Raw genomic sequence first — 23,859 nt, forward strand, 5'->3', positions numbered from 1 at the left:
CCAGGAGGAGGCGAGTGCCGTGTAAACAATGACATTTCTAACCACACCCTGCAAAATACAGTGTATTTAGCAAATTCTGCAGCTGCTGAGAATGGAGGTGGGCCGGGGTTACTACCAACAGCAGAGACGTTACCGAGAACAAATTCCGGCTTGAATGTCATGTACACTAATACTGACACGTTCCTTGATAAGAGAGAGGAGTTTGAAACACTACTGAAGGTACACCAACCAGATATTGTAGGAGTTTTAGAACTGTTCTACAAGAACAGGAGACTCAACCCAGAGGAATGCGAGTTCAGTATTGACGAATATGGCTTATTTACGAACCTTTCAAGAAACTAGCAAGAGGGGTGTGGTTATCTATGCTAGGCAAGACCTTAGAGCCAGTCAGGTGAGGGTACAGGGAGAGGGGTGAACGGTAATAAAGTCACAGGAAAATAGTCAGAAAAAAGTCACAGTTTTGGCTAGGAAAAAAGTCACATTTAAGGTAATAAAACTAAAAATATTTTAAAACGGTTATTAACTGACAATACATGACTTTTACATACTGACAACACAATTTATATATATGATGCATGTAGGTTAGGTTATGTTAGGTTGGGTCAGGTGACTCTTTTTCCTGTGACTTTTTTTACCTGGATTCGGGAGAGGATGTTGTTGAAGAATCCAAGTGGTGTAAAATTAAATTAAAGGGAGGAGACTTACTTTTTGTCGGGTGTATCGACAGATCCCTAAACTGTAGCTCACCAAACCAAAGGAACTTAAGAGCCTGAATAGACAATGCAGCGATGCTCAACCCTAGCCACCTCCTTATCATGGGGGACTAACTATGGCGACATCGCCTGGAGAAACGAGTTCACGCCAAATGACTTTGTGGGGTACGTGATATTGGTTCACACTCAGGATGGGATGGAGAAAGGAAACTCATAATGTGCTCTCTGTATACATGTAGTATTGGATGTACAATGCAGCCTGGTGCTGGGAAAGCAGCATGGTTACAAGCTTTGAGTAGAGAGAGCTGGTTGGTGAGGGTGCTCAGAGGAGGACCAGCTTGTGGGTCGCCATGCTCGCCGGCGGGAGCGAGGGCCGCCAGGCAGGAGCGGAGGAGGTGTTGCTGGCTGGTGGCTGTGGGTAGAAAGAGGCAGGTCACCACGAGGTGTGGTCTTATATAGCGGAGGTAGGCGTGGCTTAATAGTTGACCTCCGTGATGTAGGGCGGCGCTGGTTGCTGACCTAGACACGAGGTGCAGCTGGAGAATTCGCGGGGTCGGCTACTCAGCGACAAAAGCGTTTGTAGGAATCCACTACAACTTAAATAACCCCACTACTCTTTTTGTAGAAACTCGGGGATAATTTTCTGTTCCAACATGTTAAAAACCCCACATTACAGAGGGGAGCAGACACCCAAGCCACTGGACCTCAACATAACAAACGAGGAGTGTATGGTGGCCAAACTGGAACACCTACCTCTAGTTGACACCAGCCACCATGTAATGTTGTCATTCAGATTTGACTGTTACTTAGTTTACAACAAAACCAGGCCAAGGTGCAAATATTACAATGGAAATTACGATGGGATGAGGGAGGAAATGAGGGGTATCCACTGGCCTGACTCACTAAGGCATAAGAACGCAGACACTACGCTGAATATCATGGCTAGTATTAGTAAAGTGAACCATTTGATCGAGAAATATATACCCAAGACCTAACCCATTGCCTCTAGAAATACAAGGAGACCCATACACATGAACCAAGTGGTGGTCGACAAAGTTAAGAAGAAAACCCAGAAGTTCAAGACGTGGGTTAGGTCAAACGATGAGCGGGACAGGAGGATGTATGCAAGAGCCAGGAACCAAGCAAAGTCAGAATGTAGAAGAGCTGAAATGGAGTTCCAGAGGCTGGTTGCAAGCGAGGTCAAGTCAAACCCAAAAGCGTTTTACTGTTATGCAAAGTCGAAATTAAAAAAACGAGTAGGATTATCGGACCGGAGGCTTGAAAATAGTAGTTATGCAGATTCTGACCAGGACAAAGCGGAGGCATTGAAGAGTTTCTTTTCCTCGGTCTTCAAACGAGAGGATGCGATTAATCTTATATTTGAGGACAGACGGTTCGATACAGTACTGACCCACATTGTGTTCACAGAAGGTTATAAGAAACAAATTGTCAAAGCTAAAGGTTCATAAGATGGCCCTGACATGGTGCATCCCAGAGTGCTAAGAGAGTTGCGCATCGAGCTTGCGGAGCCCCTGAAGAACCTGTTCTGTAAATGCCTGGATGAGCAAAAGGTCCCCAGTGATTGGAAAATGACTTATGTGAGTCCTATCTTCAAGAAAGGCGATCGTCATTCCACGAATAACTATAAACCGGTGAACCTAACCAGCATAGTGTGTAAAGTACTTGAGAGTATTATAAGAGATGCCATGATGGAACATTTACTAAAAAAACAACCTTGTAAAGGATTGCCAATACGGTTTTATGCCGGGACTCTCCTTGTTTAACACAATTACTCAAGGTACTGGATATTTGGAACCAAATTCAACAATATATACCTTGATTTTGCCAAGGCTTTCGACAGTGTACCCCATGAAAGACTGAAAATTAAACTGGAAGGGTACGGGATTCGGGGAATGTCCTAGTGTGGATTGGAGACTTTCTCCATGACCGCAAGCAGTGTGGGGTGATTAATGGCACGGAATCATCATGTGCACCCGTCACAAGCAGGGTACCACAGGGCAGTGTACTGGGCACGCTATTGTTTGTTTGCTTCATAAATGACATGCCTGGCGTTGTACACTCCTCCACACAAATGTTTGTGGTTGACGCCAAGTTATTTCGGGAAATTAAGGACCAAGCAGACGGTGAAGAGCTGCAGAAGGATCTCTGAGCTTCAAGAATGGTCGAAGTGGCTGCCAAGATTCAATGTCACGAAGTGTAAGAGGCTGCACCTGGGACGTACCAACGGTAAGGAGGCGTATCATATGTCTCAACGGGACGAAGAAACAGGATTTATTGAGACAATGTGTAAAGGACCTAGGTGTGTATGTTGACAATGAGCTGAAGTTCTCGGGCCATTGCAAGAAGGTGAATCAGGCTACTAAGTTAATAGGTCTTATAAGAAGGTCATTCAGATATCTAGATGCATGGTCCATCCCTCGTAACGATCTTCAAGAGTGAAATGCTTCCCCGTCTGGAGTAGTCACCCTGTCTGGTCCCCGACATATGCTAGGGACTGTCAGTTGATTGAAAATGTCCAAAGAAGGGCCACCAGACTGGTGCCTGCACGGCCGCACCTCAACTACCCTGAGATTGGAGCGCCTGAAATTGCCTAGCTTATACTACAGACGGGCAAGTGGGGACTTAATTGAGGCGCTGCAACACAGTCAATCAAGAGACAACGTCCACATCATAACCTCGATCCTCGCACAGCTACAGGACTTCCAAAGACAAAATCGCCCAGTCGTCTTACACTGGATTCCCAGTCATGTAGGGATCTGGGGAAATGACATGGCAGACGAAGCAGCGACACTTTTAGAAGCGTACACATTCAAGATCCAGCAAGCGCGCAACAGATCAAGAACCACCTCAGAAAGACTACCAAGCTCCAAATCCAAAAGAGCTTCCTCGGCGCATTCAACGCTGGTTCCCATTCAGCCAAATGGTACCTGGTGACTACAAAAGGGGAACCACCATTCGCGGACAAGAAAACACCAAGACAAACACAAGTTAGCCTTCATCGACTATGACTAAGGTACAAGTGCACCTGGCAGACGATCAGAAATGTCGTCATGGAATGCATCTACTGTCAGGAGCCAGCAGCCAACCCACTTGAACACTATCTCCTCGACTGCGAAGTCACACAAAGTCTCCGAATAGAATTCGAAACTCCCAAGAAGCACACACAACACCAGCTGCCACTCTAGCCCAAAAGGCCTAAACAAACCACATTCACCACCACCCAGATAGCTTAGGAGGTAATTTCCCCCAGCAAGTGCGGACCCAGGTTCGGGGGGGGCGCCACTCCGAAACTGACCACGTCCAAGAGTGGGGGTTGGTGGTAAGCGCTCACTGACCGAGGGTCCGCTCACACTTGCAAACCTGCAGTATCCTTTCATATCTGGCTGCTCCAAAAGCTCCAGTCAGAACCATCAAACGGGCCACCTACAGGCAAAGGCCCGTGTCGACTACGGTCCAACAATCTCAACAACAACAATCGAGATTCTCATTCTACTACAAGCTCTCAATCCGACAAGACCTCCTCTCAACAAGCTCCTCTACAACACAACACAACATACGTCTGTATGTGGTCCTAAAGAAAAAGAAAATTGACACATAAGAAAGGGAACTTTGACTACTGCACCACATACACTACATTACAGCCGCTTGGGCGATCGGTCACGTCTCTGATATGAACTGTTGGCAGATACTAGGCATGCACTGGTTCCTGATTATATCGGAACCTGCTCCAGTGTTGTTCAAGTCTGGCCTTGAATGAGCTCACACTCGGTGCCGTCACAACACTCTGGCAGATTATTCCAAGAGTTCACAATTCACACTCCGAAAAAAATTTGCCCTCGCAGTTTTCTGGACTTGTGGCTTCTTCAACCTTGAGTTGTGACTCCTTATGGGGGGGGGGCGAGCGTCCACCAGCTCCATCCCCCTGAGATGTTTATACACTTCGATTGGGTCGCCCGTCTGTAGTATAAGCTAGATTGTTGCAGGCGCTCCAATCTCTCTGGGCAACTGAGGTTTCGTAGAGGAGGCAGCAGTCTGGTGGCCCTCCTTTGGACACTCAATCAATTGACAGTCTCTAGCATACCTCGGGGACCAGATGGGGTGACAATACTCCAGATGGGGAAGCACCTCACTCTTGAAGATCATGAGCGACGGACTATCCACATCTCTAAACGACCTTCTTATAAGACCTGCTAGTTTCGTTGCTTAATTCACCTTCTCACAATGGCCCGAGAACTTAAGTTCATTGTCGACATACACACCCAGGCCCTTTTCACGTTCGGTCTCAATGCAGTCTCTTCTTCCTGCTGGTACATGTGATACACCCCCTTACTGTTGGTGCGACCCAGATGCATTTTTTTGCTCTTCGTGACATTGAATCTTGGCAACCATTTCCTCGACCATTCTTGAAGCTTATAGAGATCTTTCAGAAGGTCTCCAAAGTCTGTTTGGTTCTTACTTTCCCTAAATAACTTGACATCGTCCGCAAACATTTGTATGGAGGAGTGTATAGGTACTGATATGTCATTAATGAAACAGACTTACAACGGGCTCAATACACTGCCCTGTGGTACCCCGCTAGTCATAGGTAGACGTGACGATTTCGTTATCACCACACACTGCTTGCGGCCATGCAGAAAATCTCCGATTCACGCTAGGACACTTCCCCGAATCCCGTACCCTCCCAGTTTAATTCTCAGCCTTTCATGTGGGTACATTGTCAAAAGCCTTGGCAAAATCTAACAGAGAATTTGGAGAAACGTACAGTATACAGCTTTGTTATTTTTCGACATAATTTTCCTATATACCTATAGCTTAGTGTGGAATATCTTATGCATGTTCATTCATTTTAGAGGAAAACAGATTTTGTCGAGACTTAAACCAGTTAATGTCTCATAAAGAAAGATAAGACCACCAACTTAGTTATTTACATAAAACAAAGCAGTGAGAGGCTGGAGTGTGGAAGAGTGACAGAACACTGCAGTTCACAAGATAACGACTCAGACAATCCCGATAACACAATCTGTTGATTACATATAACCAATTTCTCTCGTTGTCGTCCTGTTCCATGTGCTATCGTCTATAATTGATGGCAGTTGCTGGTCGTTCATGAATATATATAAAGGCTTATATATAGTTTAAAGACAATAAAACATCAAAATTAGATAAGCTTAACGTTGTAGGTGTCAGTGAGGTGAGCTAAGGAGCGCATTTCTGGTGCGACGTCCCACACATGACTGGTGAAAGAGAATCGACCTTCCGTTAGTTGGGTAACAACTCTTGGGGCGTTTTGTACCGGTGTCAGCTGGCGACCTCTCTCATCACTCTTACTACAGACTCAGGTATGTTTGGCTGCCTCCACTGCTCTCACCTCCACCATCATATACAATATTACCTGTACTTTGATCAGTCAATTTAGGATATTTGTCAGGTTTCGGTTAGGTTAAGTTGGGTAGGACGAAGGTCAGATTCGTTCGATTTTTTTTAATCGAAACCTGGCTACTGCCATAAATTGACCCTTTGATCGCCTTTCGGCCACCATCTAAGTACCCCACTGTGAACCATAGAACAACCTGTATATTATGTGGAGATAATCAATTGCTCTACTGTGGGTAAATTATGTCCACAGCCCCTGAGATCACAGGTTCATTAGCTTGAGATGTTGTCTAAAGTGTTATGCCAATGAAGTAAATTATATACCTACTGTGTAGTGACTACACTGACTGTTACAATAACTATAGTGATGGTATAATCTAAACAAACATAATTAAGAACTAGTCATCAGCTGTGTCTGTGTAGAATAGAATAAGGAGCAGAGGTAAGAACGGGCTGGTTATGTGGGGAATGTTTCGGAGTCAGATCAGAAGAAGCGGCCAGAAAACACTAATAATAATAATGCGACATGAAACAGTTTGTCGTGTTCTTGTTAAGCCTGACCATTCAACTTCTCAAATACTTGCACACAAATATAACTACCCCCCCCCCCCACCAAGTTTATTTTTTTATTTATTTATTTTTTTTTATTGGGCACTCCCCTACATCCTTGTGTAAGGTGAAGCGCAGAAGCGTTTACAGCGCCCAACAGGGAAGCATGCTAAGTTCATGCTTGCCTTTATGTCTCACGAGTTAAGGGCGTAGAAGCCTGAAGAGTCAAGGGCGTAGAAGCCTGAAGAGTCAGTGGTTTATGTCATCAAGTTATTGGAAGCTCCAACAACTTTCCCTGAATACGAATTCGCAATTTTCGACTTACACCAGGTACCTACTTTACTGCTAGGTGAACAGGGACTAACGGGGGCTAGGAAGTAAGTCCAAACAACTTCCACCGGCCCGGGAATCGAACCCGTGACATCTCGCTTGCGAGGCAAGAACGGTACCGCATCTACCACCATTGTCAACATACACACCTAGGTCCTTCTCACACACAGTCTCAACTAGTGCATTTTCTTCATCCCGTTGGGACATATGATACGCCTCCTTACCGTTGGTACGCCCCAGGTGCATCCTCTTACACTTCGTGACATTGAATCTCAGCAGCCATTTCTTCGACCATTCCTGGAGCCCACAGAGGTCCTTCTGCAGCTCTTCACAGTCCGCTTGGTTCTTAATTTCCCGAAATAACTTGCCATCATCGGCAAACATTTGTATGGAGGAGTGTACAACGTCAGGCATGTCATTTATGAAACAAACAAACAACAGCGGGCCCAATACACTGCCCTGTGGTACCCCACTTGTTACAGGTACAGATGACGATTTCGTGCCATTAATCACCACACACTGCTTGCGGTCATGTAGAAAGTCTTCTATCCACGCTAGGACATTTCCCCGAATTCCGTACCCTTCCAGTTGATTTTCAGCCTTTCGTGGGGTACACTGTCGAAAGCCTTGGCAAAATCTAGGTAAATATTGTCGATATTACCACCCCGTTCCAGAATATGGGTCCAAATATCCAATACCTTGAGCAATTGTGTTAAGCAAGAGCGCCCCGGCATAAAACCGTGTTGGCAATCTTTTACAAGGTTGTTTCGTAGTAGATGTTCCGTCGCGGCATCTCTGATAATACTCTCAAGTGCTTTACATATTATGCTGGTTAGGCTCACCGGTCTATAGTTGTTCGTGGAGTGACTATCGCCCTTCTTGAAGATAGGACTCACATAAGCCACTTTTCATTCACTGGAATTTTAATCAAATCTAACCTAACCCGACCTAACCTAACCCCCAATTTAGTATTGTGTTTAATCAATGGGTGGGATAAGCTGTTTACTAATCTTCACGAGATGCACCAAAACACATAATTTTATTTACTCTATTATGATGAGGCACTGTGGCTCTCCGTGGACATTGCCTTATCTATAAAATCGACCTTGATATATATAATTACTCTGAACTTCACATTGATATGTACAATTACTAAACAAAATAAGCGTCTCTGAAAGATTAGACACCCCCATTTATTTTCACCTAAATATTAACCACCATAACATTACCTAGGGGGCTAGATTAGATTAATCTACGTTATGTTAGTTTGGGTTAGGTTAGACTAGGTTAGAGTGACTTACTTTGGGTTGGCATTAAGTTAGATTAAGCTAGGTTGAATTACGTTATCTTAGATTGGGCTAGGTTAGGTTATGTTAGGTTAGGATGGTTAATCAAGTAAAATAAGCCGAGTTATTTAATCTTCAGGTGGTATAAATGCTGAGCAAAAAATTCTAGTTTGTGTCAAGTGTTAAGCTCACAGGAAGCCCATGAGTATACAAATGTTTGATGAAAATTTTTGTGAATCTATCATCTCTGACTTGAACACTAAATTCTAGTAACTCATGAGTCTAGGTTTTAATGAACAACATTACTCTTGTTTAAGTGGCTATTTGGGAGAATATTTACAAAAAAAAGATTGCTGCAGTATTAAACATACTTACACTACATACACAGTAAAGTGAAAATGAATGCACATCAACTATAACTGAGTAACAACACCAGGAACAAAAAGACAAGAACCTCCAATCTTACAATTAGCACATGGAATAAGTGTTACCTATCACAATATACATTATAATTATGATCCTAATCCATAAACACAAAGTAAACTTAGCTGTGAGGTGACCACTCAGTAGCACAAACACAAAACCCTCAGAGTCACCGCCCACCGGGAACTCGTACACAGCGCAAGTCAGAGCCACTCAGAACAGCACGTCAAGAAGCCAGGGTAGGGAGTGAGTGACTGCTACAGGTAGACCTACCAACTAGCCTCACAGAGTTGCCAGGTTGTTTGTTACTCACAACAAGGATGTAAACATTAACACAAATAATACATAATTTACAATATAATATACTATATAACCTACAACAATACATATCACAATCAAATATAATGCAAACATAACATAACGAGCTGACTACCTAGTTCCCATCACAATATAAACACCTGTACAACACCCACACACGTCTACAACACCCACACATCTCTACAACACCCACACACATCTCTGCAACACCCACACACGTCTACAACACCCACACATCTCTACAACACCCACAGATCTCTACAACACCCACACACATCTCTACAACACCCACACACGTCTACAACACCCTCACACCTCTCACACCTCTACAACACTGCAACACCACACATCTCTACAACACCCACACATCTCTACAACACCACACCTCTACACATCTCTACAACACCCACACATCTCTACAACACCCACACATCTCTACAACACCCACACACGTCTACAACACCCACACATCTCTACAACACCCACACACGTCTACAACACCCACACATCTCTACAACACCCACACACGTCTACAACACCCACACACGTCTACAACACCCACACATCTCTACAACACCCACACACATCTCTACAACACCCACACATCTCTACAGACGCCCACACACGTCTACAGGCAGGTACTACAGTTTGTGTTGGCAGGTACTACAGTTTGTGTCGGCGAGTGTGAGAGTCAAGATGGTGGGCGAATATGTATGCACACTGAGCGAGGAGCTGCAGAAGCGGGCGAAAGAGGAGATCAACGAGGACCCAGAACGGCGAGCTGAGGACATCCAGCACATCAGGGACTGGTTGAAACACCAACCGCACATCAAGGCCAGGACAGGTGAGTCTGTGGCTGTCTTAATAGGATACACACTACTGCTACTACTTTGCTGTCACTTGGAATCGAGTATGACGATCATCCAGCTATGATACAGTTATATGATTTATTAATGATGTGACCTTCGCTGGTGAGCCCTGAGATGACTCGAGAGGCCGATACGGGACCGGCAAGGCCGTCTGCAAATGTTGCATATGTGGAGGGCTACATCTAGTGTGGTTGGGGTGGTGGCAGCGTCTTTTCAGTGCTGGCACATGGCTGCACCCATCTGACTTGGGGACCAGGACCACACCCTTTCCGGTATGAAGAAATCTGACCACGCCCTGGCTGAGGCTCATCTCTCGGTAACACGTTGTCCCAAGCACAGTGGGCCATGTGGTAGGAAGGCTGACGTAATCACATAGGAAAATCCTCACAGAAAAAAAAGGCATGGCCCATAGATAATAAAAATACACATATAAATATAAAGCAAGTTCCTGTGGCAGGTGGTGTTCAGGATCTCCTGTAGGCTGCATTCAGTGTGAGCGACAAGGCTGAGATCGTCTGCATACTGAATGAAGCTCAGTGAAAAGCGGCTGTCACCCTTGTTCCTGCATGGGGTCTTCTTAAGTTGAAAAGTCCCTCCATCTGGCTTCAGCCGGCTAAATTGGTACTGGTATGACTAAGGAAGGAAGCTAAGAAAATGGAGAAGAGTTATTGCTAGTATACACCCTTGTTTTACCCCCGTTTAGATGGGGAAGAACTCAGACTGGGTGCCATTGCCGTTCATGCCATCGTGGAGTTCCTTCACAATGGCGATGACTTTTGGTGTACTGGCTGGGATACGCCTATCGGTAGCGTTTCCTTTATACCTGTAGACTGTAGTTACTGATATACGTATGCGAGTATGTTATTCTACTGGCTTGAATAGATTTGGTCTGAAAAAACTCACTATAATTGTCACTAATATAATTTATAATTATGTTTTTTTATAATTGAATTGAGATTTAACTTATCCAACACATTTGCAATAATATATTTTTAATATAGGAATAGAGATGGTGAGCTCTTATGTTGTGTAAAATATCTACTGTTATGAAATAAATAACATGTGAATATTTTGTACAATGAATATGTAAATAAGTGTTGATTCCTGCCAATAGATGACTGGACCATACTGAGGTTCCTGCGAGGATGTAAGTTCTCACTACAGCGCACTAAGGAGAAGTTGGACATGTTCTACACGTGCAAGTCCCTGTGCCCTGAATGGTATAAAAACCGCGACCCACAGGACAAGAAAATGCGTGCCATCCTCGAACTTGGGTAAGCTTACAATATCTCTCTTGTACAGTTTTCATTTTAACCGTACAGTATATAATTCATGCCGATAATTTAATCACTCCATAAAGAAAAGTTCACCATTTATGATTTTATAAATGAAACTTAAACACATTAAAATTCATAAAGTAATTACACAAATATATATAATATTTGAAATAGTAAATTATCATAAATTAATATAGTGTACCGAGTGTACTGTATACTGTACATTAGTGTCTTGAGATGTACAAACATTGTATTATATTATTTAATTATTTATTATTTAAACTCTTAATTCTTTACTATGAAAAGAATAAAACCTTTTATTCAAGATTTGTTTCACAATTTGAACACATTAGGGTTTCATTCTTTAGCAATGATAACAAGAAGCTGTACAGTAGTTATTAATATTGCAAGAATATATACAGGTTGACAATCCCTTATCCGAAATCCTTGGGGCCAGAGGCATTTCGGATTTCGGAATTTTTCGGTTTTCAGAATGGTTATTTTTTTTTTATTTTTTTTTTTTTGTGTATTAGCCCACCCAGGCACAAGTCACTGACCCACATTGGGGCCTGAGGGGCGAAACTATAATAACAATAATAATAATAATAATAATAATAATAATAATAATAATAATTCATAGGTCTAGGTCGTGTTTCTCACTTTTTTATCTTATTCATTCTTGTATTTCTTTATTATTATTATTATTATTATTATTATTATTATTATTATTATTAATATTATTATTATTATTATTATTATTATTATTATTATTATTATTATCTTATTAATACAGTATTATTGTTATTATTATTATAAATTTTATTATTATATTTTATTATTATTGTTATCATTATTATTTTATTTTGGTGTATTTTTTTAATTAAAATTTTTATTTACTATGAATAATTATTATAATAATTATTATAATTAGAATTACTATTACATTTTCGCTCCCCAGGCCCCGATGTGGGTCAGTGATCTATGCCTGGTGGGCTAATCCTGTAAAAAAAAACAAAAAAAAAAAAAAAAATGTTCAATAAAAAAAAACTTTCGGTTTACAGAGTTTTTTCGATTTTCGGTACTTTCGATAAGAAGTCAACTGTATATATATATATATATATATATATATATATATATATATATATATATATATATATATATATATATATATATAATGATGTGGGTGCTTATTTAGGAGTCCTATGTAACATGAGTGTAATGTGTTTGTTGTTGTTGTTGTTTTATGAAGTCCCAACATCATAGCAGGTACAGTACTGTATATACTTTAACCAAACTATTATTCTGGATCTTAGACAATGAGAAGTTTGTGATTTTCATGTTTGGTTTAGTTTGCATTCCTTTCTTATATGTGTTTTCTGTTAACCCGCAAAGGGGCGTTATACTTGGATTAATTTATTTCGATTAAGGCTTTTTTTTAAAGTTTCGTCTGATATTGCCTGCATTTATGTCATAAGAACATACGAAGTCTGTAATAGGCCGGTTGACCTGTGCATGGCAGCTCCTGTCGAGAGTTACTACCACTCTCTATCATCCATGAATCTGTCTAGCCATCTTTTAAAACTTTCCAGCGTTCCAGCACTTACTACAAAGTTGCTAAGCTTGTTCCACTCGTCCACCACCCCATTTGTGAACCAGTTCCTTCCTATCTCCCTCCTAAACCTAAACTTATGCAACTTAAATCCGTTGCTCCGAGTCCTATCCTGCTCGGATATTATAAGAACTTTATCTATATCTCCTTTATTGATTCCTTTCACCCACTTAAATACTTCTATCATATCTCCCCGCACTCTTCGTCTTTCTAGGGAATGCAAGTTTAGTTTCTTTAATCTATCTTGATATGGAAGGTTTCTAAGTCCCGGAATGGTGTTGAGGTATTGTTGTCTCTGTGTTGTAGTGGTGTCGTCGTCATGGAACCTTTGTCAGTGTCTTGATTAGAATATTTACATGGCTGTGATTTTGTAGAGTAGTGGGAGCTTTGTGGTGTAGGAGTAAGGGAGTGCAGGAAAGCGAGGACTTATGGGTGAGATGGTGCTATCCCCAGTATGTTCCTGCCACTTCCTGGTTATGATAACCAAGGTCGGAAGGTGGTCATCATCCGCACAGCCAAACATGACCCCAAGGTCACCTCCATGGACGAAGTGTTCAAGGCCACACACTTCATCAGTGACATCCTCTGGCTGGAAGATGAACAGATGTCGATCACAGGTGTAGTGCAGATGTTGGACATGGAGAATATCACCGCAGCTCATGGTTTGCAGATGTCCCCAGCCCTTGTCAAGAAGGCCATGACCATATGGCAGGTGTGAACTAACTACAATTTTAACTAGTGTACAAAACAATTGAAATTCGTTAAAACTGTATAACTTATTTCCTTTGGTGGGGAAGTATAGTGGGAAAATATCTCGTCCTAAGCATAACTTATAATTGTATTGTACAGTACATGACTGAACTTTATTAAGGTATAAGGTTATTATAAATGTTGTTGTCGGTGAATGTTTCCCTCAGGTCGAATCCATGCAGTTTTGAAATCAATTAACATCATAAAACTATAGTGTAATATATAGCCCAATGATGATAATGAATTTACTGGAGATGTCCGGAACTAGAGTAGATCTTCTGTCACATTAACACTGACCACACAAGGAAACTATGACTAGATTTCAACCATTAAAGTATATGTACAGTACAGCTTATTTCAAGCTGTAGGAACACCAGTAAATTTAGTTGGACATAACTGCCAAAGCATAAATTCTCAGTCCGCTCACCTGTGGTATTATTATTTAGTTATCATGGGTGATGTTAGGTTCTGGATAATAAGTTCAATATACAGGAGAGAACACAAACACCTGTATAGTTTTGTAGGTTCGAGTTACTGGATCAGAGATATGTACACAGAGGGAAGTAACGCTCCTCAGCTTGGCTCCTTGTCAACTGCTATAGACGACGTATGGCAAGTGAGACATTAGCAGCTTCCATACGTCGCCAGGCACATTAATTAAGCATGTGGGATATCTTAAATACATTGCCACACACTGCTAGCTAGGCTGAATAAATAGTACATAAATGGAGCACATACATAATATACATACATAATATATAATACAGCATACATAATATACATACACCTCCTTCCCCCCTATACGCTCATAGCAAAGTCTTGAGCGGACCTTTTCTTCTGGATCCGTTCTGAGCGTCGAGGGACTACATCACTAGGGAGGGTATGGGACTCAACACTGGTGGCTGGGCCAGCAGAAGGCATTGTTACGGGGCGGAGAAAACGGCGGTTCCTCCACCACACACGACCACTGGGTAACCGCACCTGGTAGTCCCGTGACCTACCGAGACCCATGACTACGCCTACTTTGTCCCAACGTAGGGAGGTCGGGTCCTGAACACGGACTTGGGTGCCGACACTCAACCTGGGGAGAGAACGGGCATGGTCGTTGTAGCGGGCGACGACGTCCTGAACACGTTCGGCGGCTCGGCGATCACAATCCTCTGTCTTGGCCTGCCACTCCTTGGAGAAGGATTGAGGGTGAGCAGGGACACAAGAACGAAGGGGGCGTCCATACAAAACCTGGGCAGGGGAGCGTCCGGTGTAGTTAGGTGTGTTGCGGAGTTCAAGAAGACCCCGGTCGAAGGCCTCGCAGTCAATGTTCCCAGAAGGGGCCACCTTAAGGATGAGGTGCTTCAGGGATTTGACAGCAGCCTCAGCGTGGCCGTTGGACTGCGGGTAATGGGGCGATGACAACACATGCCGGACTCCCCATCGGTCAAGGAACACAGCAAAGTCCCGGCTTGTGAACTGAGGCCCTCCGTCGGTTCGCAGGCGTACAGGAACGCCCACGTCACGGAAGTAGTGGCGGAACTTGCTGATGGTGGCGGCAGACGTCGTGTCATTACCGCACTTGATGACAACCGGCCAACCAGAGAGACGGTCGACGATAACAAGGAAGGACTTTCCTGACACACAGAAAAAGTCGGCCGACACAGACTCAAAGGGGCGGGTGGGGTTGTCGTCACTCATGAAGGGTTCCTGCTGCTGGCTGGGTTGTAATACGTGGCGGGGCTTACACACCTGGACAGCATTGGAGATGTCGGGGTCGATGCCAGGCCGGAACACAGTCTGTCTTGCACGCCGTTTGGTGGCCTCGGCTCCACAGTGACTGTCGTGGAGGCGGGCCAAGGGATGGAGACTTGAAGCAGCAGGGACAACTACCGAAGGAGAGGTGTCACTGGCCAGAGGCAGGGGTAGGGCGGCAGCAGGGTAGTTGCTGCTCCCTTCGTGCACCCTGTTGGCGTATTTTACCTCAAGAATCGGTGTTGGGAAGTCCTGGGAGATGATGGCCAACTCTTGGCAATGTCTGTAGGACAGCAAAGGAGTCGGGACACCATTATGCACGTCAATCCAGGCCTGACACGACCTGTTGCCAAAAGTGACATGTGCATAGAGTGAACCCAGGGCCGGGGTCATCTGTGAACCATCTGCCATAAAGCAGAGATCCTTGGGGGGCGGTCCTAGATCACTTGGAGAGAGCCCCAAGCATTGCAAATGCTGGGGACCGATGACTGTAGCATCAGCGCCGGTGTCAGGCAACATCTGAAGACGGGATGACACACTGCGGTAGGTCACAATGACACTGATGTACTGGGGGACTTTGGTCCTGGGACGCGGGGGGGAGCACACATTCCTAATTTGGCTCGAGCGTTGTCCAGGGTCGTCATGCTTCTGATTGGAAGACTGTGGGCGGCCCTCTCTGGTGGAAGGGCGCTGAAGCTTCCGCCGACGCTGTCCCTTGGGTTTGTTGGAAGGGCAACACTTGTCGTAGTGGCCCAGACGACCGCACACATTGCACTGGACGTACTTGGCTGGGCACCGTACTGTGAGTGGCCAGTGGCCCTTACGGTCACAACTGTTGCAGGTAGACTCAGCAGCTGGACACACCTGTGTTCCGTGCTGCTTACCACAGTTGTTACAAAATGAACCGGGCGTGGACGTGGTGGGCGAAGGCGTAGGAGCAGACTTCTTGTCCTTCTTGTACCGGGACACAGCGCGTACAGCTGTAGGGGGAGCTCGGATGGCAGAGGTGGCACACCTGGCAGCCTCATAGGAGCGACATATCGTCAACACATCCTTGAGAGAAGAGGAAGAGTCGAGGGAGGTGAGGCGTTGGACAAGTTCCTCGTCCTTAACACCCATCAAGATCACCTGCTTCAACTGGGTCTCCTCGCACTGCTGGTGGTGGCCTAGACATATATCTACCTCTTCCGAGGCTCTCTTAAGACGTACATAAAAGGCGTCAAAAGTCTCACCTTCCATCTGTCTGCAGCTAAACAATTCCCTCCTGAGCAGAGCTTCATTCTGCTGTCCTTTGATGTGCCGTTGTAGAATGTCCAGTACCTCCTCTACAGACAACGAAGAGGTCGGAGGTACCTGCAACGTATGTTCCAAGACACGCTGAATTTCCAAGGACAGGCACATACGCAGCTGGATGAGTTGTTTTGGCTGTGACAAACTCTGGAGGTCCACCATTGTAGAATAATCAGTCCACCGTCGCCGCCATTGACGAAAAGTCTGGAAAATCACATCAGGCTTCAAGATGGGCGGTGTTTGAGCTGCTGCTTTAGGTGGGGCTGGGGGGCGTGAAGGAAGCATTGATGAGGTATCTGAACCAGTCAGTACCGAGGCAATGTTAGAGCCAGGGGCTTGGTTAACAGTGAGGCGAGATATCAAGGCTTCAAACCGTGCACTGTCTTCCACTCTCCGTTGGTGGTTTCGTTCTGCCTCTGCTTGCCTTCTGTGTTCATCCGCCACACGTCTGCTAGCTTCATCCTCGCGCCTTTCATCTCTCATAAACTTCATTAAAGCAATTATCTCTGGAGACAACGCTGAATATTGAGGTGAAGGGCTGCGCGATGTTGTGGGAGCTGGAGCGTCGTGGTCGGCCATGTCATCCATCTCTGCCGAGCTATCATCCGCCTCACTCATCCGGGCGGCGCTGGCTCCACGGCTACGTAAGGCACGAGACATAACTACTTCATCTGTGTACTGTGTCTTAAATCAGTGTTGACCGGTCAGCCCGTCGTATCAACAAGATTTCAGACAAAAAAAATTAATTAAATACACAGATAAGTAGATTATATATATAAAATATATATAAGAAAGCCGCGCGGTCAGAGAATGTTAGTACATGTATGTGTGTATGTGTGTCCCGGGCAGGGAGAGCGTCTCGCCTCGAGCTGTGAGGGGGTGTGGAGACGGCGAGGAGCGTCAGTCACCCTCTGGACGTGGTCAGAGAAGGGTGCACTGAACTCTACTCCTTACAAATGCCCAGAACATGCCGTATACCTTGCGAATCCTTTAGAACAAGGTCACACATGAATGGCACGAAACACACAATGCACTAAACACTTCACAGAAAATCACTGTCACTGACACTGCTCAAAGTTGCTAAATTCTTCGAGGAGGGATGGAGGGCGGCGGTTGATGCAGGGCGAGGGTCCATAAGCCGGCTTTCCACAAACTTTGCACTATCACTCGTAATTATCCAGTAAAACTACGCACTGCGCCATGTTAGGTTCTGGATAATAAGTTCAATATACAGGAGAGAACACAAACACCTGTATAGTTTTGTAGGTTCGAGTTACTGGATCAGAGATATGTACACAGAGGGAAGTAACGCTCCTCAGCTTGGCTCCTTGTCAACTGCTATAGACGACGTATGGCAAGTGAGACATTAGCAGCTTCCATACGTCGCCAGGCACATTAATTAAGCATGTGGGATATCTTAAATACATTGCCACACACTGCTAGCTAGGCTGAATAAATAGTACATAAATGGAGCACATACATAATATACATACATAATATATAATACAGCATCCATAATATACATACAGGTGACTGCGCTTTTTCAAGATTTAATGAACCCTAGATAACCAGGGGTACATACCTAGAAGCCCTGTCCCTCATAGCGCTCTTCAATAGTGAGGTCCTCCCCGCTTGGAGTACTGTCGGGGGCCCCGCCTGGTCCCCGAGATGTGCTAGAGACTGCCAGTTGATTGAGAACCTCCAAAAGAGAGCAACTAAAAAAAAAATAGATCGCCCGCAGTTGCCCAGCTTATACTATAGACGGATAATGGCTGATTTAATAAATGTTTATAAGCACCTCAGAGGACAATGCATGGGGCGATTGTGGTAGAAGCGGTACCGCTCTTGCCTCGCAAACAAGATGTCACGGGTTCGATTCCCGGGCAAGCGGAAGTTGTTTGGACACTCTTCCTAGCCCCCTTGGTCCCTGTTCACCTAGCAGTAAAGTAGGTACCTGTTGTAAATCGAAAGGTTGCGAATTCGTATTCAGGGAAAGTTGTTGGAGCTTCTAAACTTGAACTGACACAATCCGGAGGAGTGGTGACCCGAGGATCACACACCCAACACAGACAAAACCAAATACGTGCGCTATGCGCTAACCAAATAAACGCAGTCGTGTAAAGCCACGGCACTATCTCTCCCACTACAATTCCCTTCCTAACCTCCTGCTCCTTCCTCTGTCATCTTCCCCGCTCTGCCTTTCGCTACCAACAACTTTTGGAGCTTCTAAACTTGAACTGGACAATGCTCAATCAGGGGTTCCGACTTGGAGCTAGCGGATGACCGCCCCACCAGAGGTCACAGCCTCATGTTAAAGAAGCCACAAGTTCAGAAAATTATCTGAGCTAATTTTTGGTGTTAAAGTTGTCAACTCTTGGAATAACCTGCTAGAGTGTTGTAGTGGCACCGAGTGTAAGTTAATTTAAGGCCAGACTTGATCCTCTTGGAACAAGAAAGTGTTGTGACGGCAACTAGTGTGAGCTCTTTCAAGACCAGACTTGACCAACACTGGAGCGGGTTCAGGTACATGCAGGCAGGAGCCGGTGCATGTCCAGTACTTGCCAACAGTGCGTGACAGAGACGTGACCGATCGACCAAGCGGCTAACGAGACGATCATTCCGTGAAGAGGATAAAGAAAAGAAAAGAACACTGGCGCATATTCAGGTACAGTCCCCCTCACTAGTGCATTTACAGGGGGGCGATTGGTTTTGTGCAGTGTGGCAGCCTGTGTTTGTTTCATTCGACAGAAGGAAACTCGCTATAGTAAACACACTTTGGAATCAAAACAAAACAATATTAAAACAAATATCTCAATGTAATTATCAGTGGAAAGTTATATGACAGGCCCCTGTAAACGCACTAGTGCAGGGGACTGTACATTCTAGAGCCCGTATATGGCTAGTACTTGCCAACAGCGCATAACAGAGACGTGACCGACTGCCCGACCAGCTTGAAAGCCGATTAGCGACGAAAAAAAAAATAAGTACGATTTCAGTCACCGTGGGATCAAACAATAAGATATTAGCTCTCTTTAAGCATTTTCTCATTGAGTCACAGTGATTTAAGACTTCAAAACTATGTCACGGGGATTATCAATCATTGTACTGTATCTGTTTACACAATACTTTAGGTTAGTTAACATTCCAAAATACCATATTTAAACGATTTCTCTAAACTTTCATAATAAATGCTGACCCAAGCTTTACTTCTCATTCCCTTTCACATAACACATATTTATGAACATCAAGAAAATTCAGTTTTGTTATTAAATTAATTCGAACTAAATCAGTTGCATTACAGTGGCCTATAATGAATTACTGTACCGGTATGTCTCATCAGATTAACAGACTACAAGAGTACAGGAGAAGAGTAGAAATACAAAAGCTGTGCCCTTCTGTGTGTCCTTTATAGACTTCCACCGCTACCAAACACCACTTGGCCCTAATCAAGATTATTTTTGTCCATAGATTACTAGTTTGAGTCAGTTTGTTTTAACACTTGTACCTGTGAAGTGTTTGTTAGTGTTCTCTCGGGGCAGTAGTTATCATGTCTCACAATCATCACATTATGTTTGTTTGTTACCATGTGTGTATGTTTTGGTAGATGTATATGTTTTGATAAATATGTGTTTATTGGTAAATGTGTGTATGTGTTGGTAGGGGTGTGTGTGTGTGTGTGTGTGTGTGTGTATATATGTGTTGACAGGTGTGTGTATGTGTGTGTATGCATGTACTGTACGTGTTGATAGGTGTAGTTCATTATGTGTGTGCAGGCTTGATAATTAATCAGTTTTTTTTTTTTTACTTTCAACCACCAAACATTGCCGTTATTGATAAACAATTGCGTGGAAGTGTGTTCATCTTCTCGGGACTTTTTGGGGATGTCAGTGCGTTTACGTCATCTTGACTCCTGAATTTGCTCTGTTTTGTTCCATTTGAGTTATATTTTTCAGTTAAATTTTTGTTTAGCACAAAAATCTCTGCTGGGACATTACAGTGTGTTGTTACCCCTTCCTGGGTATGATCACCTTGGACGTAAAGTGGTGTTTGGTCGATGGGGCATCTACGATCCAAATGATGTGAGTATGGACGCATTGATAAAAGCATTGTCCGTTATATTTGACTTACTAATGGACGAAGATGAGCAAGCGTGCATCACAGGCGTGGTACTAACAGGAGACTGCACGGGTCTGACGCTGCAGCATGCTCTGGCCTTCACCCCGGGGCATGCTAGGAAGTGCCTGTATTTCTGGCAGGTACGTTGCTAACACTAGTAGGTATATAACCATAAAGGGAATCCTTTTTCTGTGAACTCAACACTTTGTGACACATCACTCCATTGAAGGGCGCGTGATGTGCTTCATTGTTGCTGCAGCAAAACCATGTGTTGCTGATGGTACTGGCCCCCCATGGTAGGGGGTGTTGGTGGTACAGGGAAGGCAGAGTTGTGGTTGTTGGTGGTACAGACGTTATATCAGTGTTCATGTAATGTTGACCCACCAACAAGCATAGTGTATAGACATTAGAATATATCCGGATAGTGCAGGCTTTATAATGGAGTGTGATCACGGTGAGTGAGGTTCTGTGGTGGTGGTGGTGGTCGGGTCGGGAAACTTCGTAGACTACAGCATTTGCTCAGATCTATCATGTGAGAATCATAACGTGTTACAGCCAATGAAGCGGGAAGTGTGCGACGTCTGGATAAGAAGACCAGTGCAGGGTGGGCTCAATTGTGTTTAATGGTCAAACGCTGTCAACACAATGACCCTAGGATTCGGGTCAGGTCCTGTTACGTGTATCTGTAGAGCTTTGGGTCACGTCACATGATATTTTAATCTTTCACGGGCCTATTTGAATAAAAAAGGCGGGTCTAAAAAATCTGCTGACATTGTCTAACAAATTTGCTGACATTTTTTAGGAAAGTCTTCGAGGTAGTAGATAATGACGAAAATTACGATGTTATTTACTCAGACTTTAGCAAAGCATTTGACAGAGTACCGCATCAGAGGCTTCTGAGAAAAATTAAGGCTCATGGTATCGAGGGGAAAGTTTTAAATTGGATAAAATCATGGCTCACCGATAGAACGCAGAAGGTCAGCGTAGATGGTGTTAAATCTGAGTGGGATAGTGTAACCAGTGGGGTTCCCCAGGGGTCAGTACTAGGCCCACTCTTGTTCATAATCTACATAAACGATCTAGATACTGGGATCAGCAGTGACATAAGCAAGTTTGCGGATGACACCAAAATAGGGCGGCAGATTAATTCAGGGCAGGATGCAAATGCATTACAGGAGGATCTAAATAAACTGCAGGGGTGGTCTGAAAAATGGCAAATGAAATTCAACACCAGCAAGTGCAGCGTGCTTAATATTGGAAGAACAAATACTGTCAATGTATACAGCCTTAACAACATCAACCTAGAGAAGTCGACTTGTGAAAGAGACCTAGGGGTACTTGTAAGCCCGGACCTACGGCCTAGAAAACAGTGCGTTAATGTTCGAAAAAAGGCAAACAGAGTATTGGGTTTTATATCTAGAAGTGTAAGTAATAAGAGTGCAGAGGTCTTATTGCAACTATATCTCGCGCTAGTCAGGCCGCAACTCGATTATGCGGTTCAGTTCTGGTGCCCTTATAGAATGGATATCAATTCACTAGAGTCGGTGCAGCGAAGAATGACGAAAATGATTCCCTTACTTAGAAACCTTCCATATCAGGATAGGTTAAAGAAACTAAACTTGCATTCCCTAGAAAGACGAAGAGTGCGGGGAGATATGATAGAAGTATTTAAGTGGATGAAAGGAATCAATAAATGGGATATAGATAAAGTTCTTATAATATCCGAGCAGGATAGGACTCGAATCCAAGTTGGATAAGTTTAGGTTTAGGAGGGAGATAGGAAGGAACTGGTTTACAAATAGGGTGGTGGACGAGTGTAACAAGCTTAGCAACTTTGTAGTAAGTGCGGGAACGCTGGAAAGTTTCAAAGGGAGGCTGGATAGATTCATGGATGATAGAGAGTGGTAGTAACTGTCGACAGGAGCTGCCATGCACAGGCCAACCGGCCTATTGCAGACTCCTTATTTTCTTATGTTCTTATGTTGCCAAGTAGGTATATATCTTTCACTCACTCACACATAAGAGCCTCCCAGTCTCTTCTCACCTTTTGTGATGTAGTCATCTCGTCCATGGTCTTGACTCACTTCACCATGTGTTTCTACCCCCCAACCACATGTCTAGTATTGTGATCAGTTATTGATAATAGTGTAAATAGTAATAACATAGTAAAACAAATGTCCTGTACCTCATACTGCTTACAAATTAGTGTTGGTTATCTCACACTATTGTGTCACACACACACCACTTCACGAACATTCTTAACTCTCCCTAGCCCCGGTGTTGTCAACCTGTGGTAAGGACATATTTTTTTCATGTTTATATCATGCATGACCAACTTTTAAGACTATAATCGCTTTTTATTTCTTTTGTAAATGTTCCTGAATATACCCGCGTGAGGGGGGGGGGGTGATTGGTGTTGCCGACCATAGCCCGAAGCCCAGAGGTTAATATTAAAACAATTATCTGTTATAAATGGAGGTAACTGTATCTCATGAAAGGATGATAATTAAACTGGTGGGGTACGGAATTCAGGTGAACTCCCCGGCGTGGATCTATGACTTTCTTCATGACCCCCAAGTGGTGTGTGGTGATTAATGGCACAAAGTTGTCATGTGTACTCGTGACAAGCGGGGTCCCACAGGGCAGTGTGCTGGGACAGTTGCTGTTCGTTTGCTTCGTAAATGATAACCAGGTCCCGCAATACAGATGTTTGCGGACTACGCTGAGTTATTCAGGAGAGGTGTCTTCACACATTAGATTACACCTGGTGGTAGGTGCAAGGGCCTCGTCCCTCGGGCAGCTGGGATCACTGGCTGCAGGTGTGGGTGGAAACCAAAAAGTGTGAGGCAGGAGCTGCATCAAGTGCACCTCGCATTCCCTTGGGGCTTCGCTGTACTAAAGGGCCCAGGCTTCCTTGTTCCGTGGCTCCTAGTGGCTACAGTGCCCACCTGCTGTCCTTGGGGTCGCTAATTCAATCCTGGGTCACTCCGAGTCCACTCAGCTGTAAATGGGAACTAAACTATTCAAGACTGGGAAGTAAAAGCGATTGAGTGCAGCGCTGGCCACGCTTCCACCTTTTGTATTATGAATGCTTATTATACAAGTGGTGTAGCCACCCTATCCCTGACGGGCTGTCAGACCTATGGGAGCCACTTCCTTTCCTTTCTTCTGAAAGGTATTGTAGCAGTGTTA

At 44.2% G+C, this 23,859-nt stretch overlaps 1 protein-coding gene across 6 annotated transcripts in view; it reads left to right on the forward strand.

Annotated features, from left to right (window-relative positions):
- Window positions 1–5,977: 5,977 nt before the first annotated feature.
- The window catches only part of LOC121871766 (retinol-binding protein pinta-like), a 48,609-nt gene continuing 30,727 nt past the window's right edge, over window positions 5,978–23,859 (forward strand). For 3 of the 6 annotated variants that reach the window (XM_042374210.1, XM_042374211.1, XM_042374209.1), the window contains exons 1-3: window positions 5,978–6,073; window positions 9,674–9,857; window positions 10,997–11,156. In XM_042374210.1, coding sequence (XP_042230144.1) covers window positions 9,710–9,857; window positions 10,997–11,156 — 308 coding nt within the window. In that variant the 5' untranslated portion in view covers window positions 5,978–6,073; window positions 9,674–9,709. Of the gene's footprint in view, window positions 6,074–9,673; window positions 9,858–10,996; window positions 11,157–13,221; window positions 13,481–20,548; window positions 20,808–23,859 lie in introns of all 6 variants that reach the window. The other 3 variants (XM_042374212.1, XM_042374207.1, XM_042374208.1) reach the window with 3 other exon arrangements.

This window comes from Homarus americanus, unplaced genomic scaffold, assembly GCF_018991925.1.
Source record: "Homarus americanus isolate GMGI-L3 unplaced genomic scaffold, GMGI_Hamer_2.0 scaffold39675, whole genome shotgun sequence".
Lineage (NCBI taxonomy): Eukaryota > Metazoa > Arthropoda > Malacostraca > Decapoda > Nephropidae > Homarus > Homarus americanus.